The sequence below is a fragment of the Ursus arctos genome, unplaced genomic scaffold, assembly GCF_023065955.2.
Source record: "Ursus arctos isolate Adak ecotype North America unplaced genomic scaffold, UrsArc2.0 scaffold_5, whole genome shotgun sequence".
In the NCBI taxonomy this organism is placed as follows: domain Eukaryota; kingdom Metazoa; phylum Chordata; class Mammalia; order Carnivora; family Ursidae; genus Ursus; species Ursus arctos.
This window is the reverse complement of record NW_026623067.1, coordinates 10,095,084-10,105,387: the sequence shown is the minus strand read 5'-3', so window position 1 is coordinate 10,105,387 and position 10,304 is coordinate 10,095,084. Positions and strand designations below refer to the sequence as shown.

The 10,304-nt window shown below is 36.4% G+C and overlaps 1 protein-coding gene across 1 annotated transcript; it reads right to left on the bottom strand.

The window, feature by feature from the left end:
- Window positions 1-7,251: 7,251 nt before the first annotated feature.
- On the bottom strand, window positions 7,252-8,214 carry LOC113261454 (olfactory receptor 2T29). Its single transcript, XM_026507577.1, has one exon. The coding sequence runs from the start codon at window positions 8,212-8,214 to the stop codon at window positions 7,252-7,254; it is 963 nt and encodes a 320-aa protein (XP_026363362.1).
- Between the last annotated feature and the right edge of the window lie 2,090 nt (window positions 8,215-10,304).

The window sequence follows — 10,304 nt, the reverse complement described above, 5'->3', positions numbered from 1 at the left end:
GATATCACCTCATACCCGTGAGAATGGTTATAATAAAGAAATCAAGAAATAACAAGTGTTAATCAGGGTATTGAGAAAAGGGGACGCTTGTGCATTGTTGGTAGAAATGTAAATTTGGGCAGCAATCATGGACAATACTAGGGAGATATTTTAAAAATTCCAAATGGAACTACCATATGATCCAGAAATTCCACATCTGGGTATACATCTGAAGAAAACAGAAACACTAACTTGAAAAATTATATACACATCCATGTTTATTGCAGCATTATCTACAATAGCTAATATATGGAAACAACCTAAGTGTTCATAGATTAATGAATTAAGTTTAAAAACTGTGATACACACTTCAACAATCCCACACATACATATAAACATGCATACCTACATAAAATGGAGTCTTATTTGCCTGTAAAAAGAGAAACTGTTATGTGTGACAATACGGATACGCCATGAGGTTCTTATGCTAAGTGAAATAAGTCACACAAAAAGAGAAAATATTGAATGATCTCACTTATATGTGCAGTTTTTTAAAAATGCAATCTTTTGGGATGTCTGGGTGGCTCAGTTGGTTAAGTGTCTGTCTTCTGCTCAGGTCATGATCCCAGGGTTGTGGATGGAGTACCACATTGGGCTCCCTGCTCAGTGGGAAGTCTGCTTTGCCCTCTCCCCACTCCCCCACCTTTGCTCATACTCTCTCTTGCTATCTCTCTCTCACACAAATAAATAAATAAATAAAATCTTTAAAAAAATGCAATCCCAAAGTTACATAGACCCTTTGGGTTGCTACCAAAAGTGGGAGTTAGGGAAGGTGAAATGGGTGAAGGTGATTTAAAGGTGCAAACTTCCACTTATAAAATAAAGCATTCAAATGCAATGTATGGGTGGTGACTATGATTAATATTACAGTATTGCATGTTCGAAAGTTACTTTCAGATAGTAGATCTTAAAAGTTCCCATCAATAGAAAAAAAATTGGAAATAGAAAAAGAGTGAAATCAAACACTAATAAAAAGTACAATAATAGCATATATAATAATTGCAGGGGAAAGAAAAAAGCAACAAAAAGTGATTAAGTTAGTGTCACAGTTAAAAAAAGAAGGCGTTCATTGAGAAAAATCTGAAAGGATATTACAGGACACTCTGGTCAGAAACATACTTACTAAATGATGAATAACAGTTATTTTTGTAATGTTTATTTCCTTTTCTTGTTTCTTTTTTTCTTTTTTTTTCTTGCCTAAGGGACTTTCAAAAAGTGAATACAATAAAAATTAAGATTACTGGGGGGGAAGTTGTTACTATGTATGGCAATTCTTGTCAACTAATCTTATTGTGATGATCTTTTTGCACTGTATACAAATATTGAGTGATTATGTTCTATACCAGAAACTAACATAATGTTATATGTCAATTACATCTAAAAAAAAAAAAAAGACTTAAACATATGCTCTAAAACCATAAACCCCTTGGGTGGTTGGGTGGCTCAGTCAGTTGAGCAACTGCCTTCAGCTCAGGTCATGATCCTGGAGTCCCAGGATCAAGTCCCACATTGGGATCCCTGCGCAGTAGGGAGTCTGCCTTTCTCTCTCTGACCCTCCTCCCCTCATGCTCTCTCTCTCTCTCACTCTCTTTGTCTCAAATAAATGAGTAAAATCTCTAAAAAAATAAATAAAACCATAAATCCCTTAAAGGGAAAATTTGGCTAGAAGCTTCTCTACATTATACAGGGCAAAGGTTTCTTGATAAAATATTAAAAGTCCAAGCTACAAAAGCTAAAGTAGACAAATGTGACTTCCAACTAAAAGTCGTCTTCACAGCAAAGGAAACAATTAACAAAATAAAAATTCAGCTAGGGAATGGGAGAAAATATCTACAGACTTCATTTTAGATAAAAGGTTAATATCCAAAATATATAAGAAATTCATACAAGTCAATAGCAAAATTAATTATTAATAATAATAATAATAAAACAAAAAAATTAAAAATGATAAAGGAACTGAGTAGATACTTCTCTAAAGGAGACAAACAAATGGTCAAAAGATATATAAAATATTTATCAACATTGCTAATTATTCAGGGAAATGCAAATCAAAACCACAATAAATATCACCTATTAGAATGGCTATTATTAACAGCAACAACAACAACAAAAAACAAGGGTTGGTGAGAATGTGAGGAAAAGGTAACCCTTCCATACTGTTGGTTGGAATTTAAACTGGTGTAGCCACCTTGTAAAGAATATATAGGTTTCTCAAATTTTGAAAATGTAATTACCATTTGAATCAACAACCCTGCTTCTGGATGTATAGCCAAATGAATTGAAATCCGGATCTCATTAAGGTATCTGCACTTCCTTTTTTTTTTTTCTTTTTCTTTTTCTTTTCTCATTTATTTATTTATTTGATTCTGCACTTTCATGTTGCTTCATCATTCATAGCAGTTAAGATAAGGAAACAAACTGTCTATCAATCGATGAATGTATAAACAATGTGACAAATTATGGAATGTGATATACAATGGAATTTTTATTCAGCCTTACAAAATAAAGACATCTTGCCATTTGGGATTATGTGGATGGGTCCGGAGGACATTAGGCTAAGTGAAATAAGTCTGACTGAGAAAGACAGCCACGATATGGTTTCAGTCATATATGGAATGTAAAAACACAATTAAATACACAAAAAGCAGAATCAGACCTATAAACACAGAAAACAAAATGATGTTCACCAGATTGGAGAAGGTGGAGTGATGGGCAAAATGGGTGAAGGGGAGTTGGGAATACTGTCTTTGAATTATAGAATGAACAAGTCACAAGAATAAAAGGCACAGCATAAGGAATATAGTCAATTATATTTAAATAATGTTGCATGGTGACAGATGGTAGCTATAGTTGTGGTGACAATAGAATAATATATAAACTTATCAAAGTAATATGTTATATACCAAAATGAATGTAATATTGTATGTCATATATACTGATTTGTTTTTAATATTAGTTGGAAAGAAGTAAAAAAAAAAACAACTATGAAGTAGTCAAACCTAGTGCCTGGTACACAGTAAACCTCAATAAGTGGACCTGATTATTACACCTCCTGGTTTCAATTTAGGGAATCATGTTTATCCAGACACATTCTGCTCAAAACCTAAAAGTTTGACTTTCTTCAATGTTTAAGAAATGAGGGGCGCCTGGGTGGCTCAGTCATTAAGCGTCTGCCTTTGGCTCAGGGCGTGATCCCAGTGTTCTCGGATCGAGCCCCACATCGGGCTCCTCCGCTGTGAGCCTGCTTCTTCCTCTCCCACTCCCCCTGCTTGTGTTCCCTCTTTCGCTGGCTGTCTCTATCTCTGTCAAATAAATAAATAACATCTTTAAAAAAATAAGAAATGAAATTAATTATAAGCTGAGCAATTCAAAGCTTTGCTTAAGATGTTAACTGGTAATTATCATTAGCTCTAGCATGCACATGTGTGGTAGCAATATTTTCATAACTCAAATTTGAAAACTAATCTACCAATGAATTGCTGTACCAGGCAACTAGAACTGTTTTGGAGACTAACTTCTGTATAGAAGGAATATTCAATCCTTCTAAAATTATGGAAAACAAACTGCTGTGGTGATGGTTTGACATCCACAATGCTTTATCCTTTATATTGCAATGACATTCATGTTTATACTGTTACAAAATTTTACTGTGAGTAATTACATTCACACTTCGGAAATTATTTGGAAATAATATGTGGCATATTCTATAGGAGTATAATAAACTGGTTTTCTCTAGAACTTGGTATCACTGTTTTCAGTCTACAACGATGATGACAGAAATAACTTTAACCCAAATATACCGTTTTCCTTTTTTCTTTTTTTTTTTAAATTTTGTTTATTTGACAGAGAGAGACAGCCAGCGAGAGAGAGAACACAGGCAAGGGGAGTGGGAGAGGAAGAAGCAGGCCACCCAGTGGATGAGCCTGATGTGGGGCTCGATCCCAGAACTCAGGGATCAGGCCCTGAGCCGAAGGCAGACGCTTAATGACTGAGTCACCCAGATGACACAAATATACCATTTTTTCACTGTAGAAAGACCATCACTCAACCAACTCAGACTTCATTCGCACTTATTGGCAAATATCCATTTGGACATTACTACCTAGTGATTTCAAAAAAATTTATCTAACCTGTTGGTGCCTTAGTTTCCTTTTCTGTAAACTGAGATAATATGAATACCTGCCCTATAGTCAAGAATACTCTAGTGTACACTTAAAAAATTTGCTAAGAGTTTGATCTCATGAGAGGTGTTCCTACCACAATTTAATACATTTAACAACACGGGATGGGATAGGCTGGTGATGGGTAGTAAGGAGGGCACGTATTGCATGGTGCACTGGGTGTTACACACAACTAATGAATCATGGAACTTTACATCAAAAACCAGGGATGTACTGGATGGTGACTAACATAATATCATAAAAAATATTATTATAAAAGATAAATTTAAAAAAAATTAACAACAACCACCAACACCACACCAAAAATAATATGTGCTTCAAAGTGTTTAATAGGTTTGAATAAGTTAATATACATAACATCATTTAAACGGTGAGTGGCATATTATGTAAAATAAATAAACAATTAAATAAAATATTCCATTAAAAAGCAGTGTATTTGTGAAAAACAATGCAGCCTTCTCCACCTAATCCATGCTGGTTTATTCCTAAATTTGGTGAAAATTGTTATTTTTTAAGATTTTATTTATTTGTTTGACAGGGAGAGAGAAAAAGCAAAAGCAGGTGGAACAGCAGGCAGAAGGAGAGGGAGAAGCGTTCTCCCCACTGAGCTGAGAACCCAACATGGGCTTGATCCCAGGACTCAGCAATCATGACCTGAGCCAAAGGCAGATGCTTAACTGATTGAACCACCCAGGTTCCCTAATTTGATAATAATTTTCATCATAGTCCTTCATGTCCTTTGATGTAGGAATACTCAGGGTTTTTTTTCATGGGTTAAGAATTATTTCTCTGTGCAAGGGCTGGTTAAATCATGAGCACAAACATATGAACATATTTTGAAGTTTCTACATTTAAACTACTTTGGTGCACAGCTACTTATGTAACACTGTAAGCAAGTGCATGTGAGTGACAGAAACTCTTCCATTTTTTCATTCGAGATGCAAAAAAACTAGGAGCACCAAATGTTCCTCTATGTCTAGTAATTCTGAGTATCATGTACTATACATAATATAATAAATGTAGTTATTGAAGATTTTCCAGCTCTAGAGTTCTCATAAATCATTATTTTAAGCTTGAAAATTATATTTTGAACATTCTATTTAAAAAATAATTCATTATTCTAAAACATTTATCTCTCTCTCTCTCTCTTTTTTTTTTTTTTGCTTTAGATAGGGCAAAAAGTCATCTTTGAAATACGGTTCTATAAAACATTTTGTTTTGTTTTGCCCTGTTTGGTTCCCATGCCTACAGTATTTTAAATGGAATCATCAAATGTGTGTGTCATTATGGTTCAGAAATTGAGAGGTGATATACACACTACCCAAATATTTTGGAAGTTAAAAAGTGTACTTATCTTAGGTATTTCATTTGACTACAACAAAAATATTGTAAACTAATTATCTATCATTTTTCCCAAAGTACTGCAAGATCCTTATTTTCCAGTGGTGAAAGAATCAAGTGTGTCAAGAAAAAAAGGGAATGTCCCCTTTTGAAACCTTCTGATAAATCACAAGTTGTCACAGCTAATTGGAAACTGGTAAACATGCAACCAAATTTGTGGTATTATGGAACAGATTCATCAAGGCCTACTTACACCCTAAAAGCCCATAAATCCAATTGGAATGATCCATTCCACTTAGATTAACACTACCCAGCTCATTGTCCTCACTCACCTGGTCTCCAAACCTCCAATGTTGTTCTTCTTCAGTTGATGTCCCACTGATTTAACTTTTCTACAATCCAAGTGTGGTCATTTTAATATCATTTGTAAATATTTGGGTCTCAAAAGGGCGAGAAATGAGGCTATAAATTGAACCAGGAAGAGGTGCTATTGGGACATTTCTCTCCTGCTTGGTCAACCACTGGAACTTTGCTCATTGTGTTCTTTTTTTGTGGCATCATGTCCTTGTTCCTTGAGCAAGAGCCCTGGTCCCAGCCTCCTATACTCACATGAAAGTAACATCTAGTCATGATTCAACACTGAGATCTAGGGTCCCCATTGAGCCTCTTCGTTTGGTTGAACTCACATGTCATAGGTAGAACTGGTGTGTCCTGATGAGCTGCACCCTTTCCACTTAAGCCTCAAAGCAATTTATCTATTTTATTACAACTCTTTGCACAACTACACCTACAGTTTATCTTCCTTAGAGATAGTAGACATTTGTTATTTATATGATAAATTCACTTAACTATTATTTTTTACTATAGCATAAGATTTTTTTTAAATAAATGAAGGATTGGATGTTTGATGGTCTTTTTCTGCTTCTTTGTATGATAAGTTACAAACTTCAAATTTCAGCTCCAATACAACCTTATGCAGGAAAGTTTCCCCAAGCTCTCCTTCTGGGGTTAATGTATTTCCCACAGTACCTTCTACCACAGTGTACTCATGATTTCAGAGAGGTAACAGCCACTGGATGTCTTCAGTATTGGAACCCAAGAACAAAATCACCCTAATTAAACACAGGCCAACAACTGGATTATTGCAGTAATGATCAGCCATGTTAACATGTGCATGATTTCCAGATTTGTCACTTACACTGCCACCATGCAGCAAGGACACATTTTTAAAATAATCAAAAGTCTGATGGTTTATGTTTTATTCTTTATATTCTTAAGCCATTTCAAATTTGTGAAAAGTTAGTATGAATAACAATAGAACAATTAACACTTATATACCTTTTGACTAGATTCTCCTATAAGTTTATACCCCATTTAGTTTTTTACCTCTCTCTCCATCTCTCCATCATCAGTTGAACACCTTATGATCTTTGTTTCCAAATATTTCATTATGTGTTTCTTAAGAATATGGTTATTCAGAAAAATGTAACATGGATACAATACAATAGTACAATTGTTTTGAATGCAGAAGCATAGAAACGAAGAGCTTTCCAGTACAGGGAAAAAATTACCTCAAAATGCATGAATAGGTGATCACACACCACGTCATAAGAATCTGAAGAAAAACATTGGCATAAGGTCCTAAAGTTTTCATTTATAGAATAAAAAAAAACTTTAGTACAAATTTTCCCTACTTCATAGTTTCCTGTATGATAGATCCCACATTCAACATTTTCTTTAGAGCCCTTGTGACATCCTTATTCCTAAGACTATAAATTAAAGGGTTTAGAACAGGAGTGAGTATGGTATAAAAGACAGATACAATCATGTCCTTCTTGGGGGTGTGATAGGAGGCGGGGAGCATGTAGGTATAGATGGCAGCCCCGTAGAAGAGGATGACCACCATCATGTGGGAAGAACAAGTGGCAAAAGCCTTCTTCCGTCCCTCTGCTGAGTTCATCCTGTGGATGGTGAAGAGGATGAAAGAATAGGAGCTTGAAATGATTGTCACAGGGATGAGGAGCATGAGGACACAACACAGGTACATGAGTGTCTCATAGAGTGAAGTGTCTGAGCAGGAAAGCTTTGTTACAGCAGGGACCTCACAGAAGAAATGATGGATCTCCCGGGATCTGCAGAAGGGGAAGGTCATGGTGATGGGTGTGAGCATAAATCCATCTACAGATCCCAGAAACCAAGAGGAAGACACCAAGAGGAGACACACTCTATGGTTCATGAGGACAGGATAACGGAGTGGATGGCAGATGGCCACATAGCGGTCGTAGGCCATGGCAGCTAGAAGGAAAAATTCTGAACCTACTAGTGTCAAATAGAGAAACATCTGCATCCCACATTCAGGGGCTGAGATCTTATTCACACCCATGACCTGGTCCATGAGCATCTTGGGCACAGTGACAGAAATGGACATCACATCCATGAGAGACAACTGGGTGATAAAAAAGTACATGGGGTTATGAAGGTGAACATCACAGTGTATCAGAAGGATCAGGATGGTGTTTCCAGACAAGGCCATCAGGAAAACCACAAAGATGACCACACAAAGGAGAGTTGGGTGCTTGGATTGACTGAAGAGTCCCACCAGGTCAAAATCTGATCGTCCAGTATGGTTGGCCACCCACGTGGTGTTCTCCATTACATTTTACCTGGTGCAGCAAGGAGAGCTGTGGAGTTAATAGATCACTCCTGGGATATGAACACCTGAAATAAATGTTTAGTGAGCTTGAGTGTTTGTGTGTGTGTGTGTGTGTGTGTATGTGTGTGTCCATGTTTATACACAGCAACACTGTGGGTTAATAAAGGGAAATTCTAAGGACCTGTAAATTGTAGGATTATAAATTACCTCTAATTGAACAAATTTTCTAGAAATGTTGGTAAGGATGTGGAGAAAGGGGAATCCTCTTACACTGTTGGTAGGAATGTAAGCTTGTACCGCTATTCTGGAAAACAATATGGAGATTCCTCTAGATGTTAAAAATAAAGCTACCACATGAGCCCGCATTTGTACTACTTGGTATTTACCACAAAGATACAGATGTAGTGAAAGAAGGGCCACATGCATCCCAATGCTCACAGGAGCAGTGTCCACAATAGCCAAACTGTTGAAGGAGCTGAGATGTCCTTCAACACTTCAACAGTTGAATGGATAAGAAGATGAGGTAAGGTACATATATACAATGGATTATTCTTCAGCCATCAGAAAGGATGAATACCCACCATTTCCATTAACATGGATGGAACTGGAGGGTATTCTACTAAGTGATGTAAGTCAAACAGAGAAAGGCAATTATCATATGGTTTCACTCATTTGTGGAACATAAGCAATACCATGGAGGACCATAAGGGAAGAGGGGGAAATCTGAAGGGGGAGAAATCAGAGAAGGAAATGAACGATGAGTAACTCTGGATTCCGGGTGACAATCTGAGGGTTTCAGAGGGTAGGGGATGGGTGTGGGGTAACAGGGTGATGGGTACTAAGAAGGGCAGGTGTTGTGATGAGCAGCAGCTGTTATTCACAGCTAATTAATCATCGAACATTACATCAAAAACCAATGATGGACTATACAGTGGCTAACTGAAATAAAAAAATGGTGAAATTCACAGTCAATCAAAAATATTGGTACTTTAGGGGCACCTGGGTGGCTCAGTTGGTTAAGCCTCCAACTCTTGACCAGGTCATGATCTCAGGATCATGAGATTGAGCCCCACACTTGGATTAAAACTAAATAGAGAGTGTGTTTGAGATTCTCTTTCTCTCTCTCACTATGGCCCTCCACCCTGCTCTCTTTCTGTCTCTGTAAAAACAAGAATTCTAAAAAGATATTGTTACCCTAATAATTCCACTACTGGGTATGCATTTCCCTGAATAAAGCAAAAACACTAATATATGGACATCTGTGTTTAATTTATTTTTCTTCAATTTTCATATGATCTTTTAAAAAAGTTTTTATTTAATATCCAGTTATTTGGCATACAGTGTAATATTGGTGTCAGGTGCACAATATGGTGATTCAACACTTGTATACAACACCTGGCGCATACCACAACGTATGTACTCCTTAACCCTCATCACCTATTTAACTCATTTCCTTCTCATGTCCCTTTGGTAAACATCAGTTTGTTATCTATAGTTACCTCTCTTTTCCCCCTTTGCTTTTTTGTTCAGCTTATTACATTCTACATGTAAGTGACATCATATACCATTTCTCTTTCTCTGTTGACTTATTTTGCTTAGCCTATACTCTCCAGCTTCATCCATGACAATGCCAATGGCAAGATTTCATTCTTTCCTATGGCTGAGTAATATTCCATTGTATATTTATATATGCACCTCTATTCTTACCACAGCATTATTCACAGTAGTCAAGATATGGAAACAATATCACTGCCCATCTATAGATGAATGGATAAGGAAAGTGGTGTGTGTGTGTGTGTGTGTGTGTGTGTGTGTGTGTGTGTGTGTATTCTGTACAGACAATGGAATATTATGCAGCCATAAAATCCATAACATTGTAACCTTTGAGACAACATGGATGAGCCTAGATGGTATTTTGCTAGGTGAAATAAGTCAGACTGAGTAAGATAAATACCACATGACCTCACTCCCATATGTGGAATATGAAAACAGAAATGAATGAACAAACAAAAAGAAGAATCAGATCTGTAACTACAAAGAAGAAACTGATGGTTGTCAGAGAAGAAATTGGTGAAACAATGACAAAATGG

What these genes read in the sequence shown, in the direction of transcription:
- LOC113261454 (XM_026507577.1), bottom strand. Translation starts at nt 8,214, where the DNA reads ATGGAGAACACCACGTGGGTGGCCAACCATACTGGACGATCAGATTTT.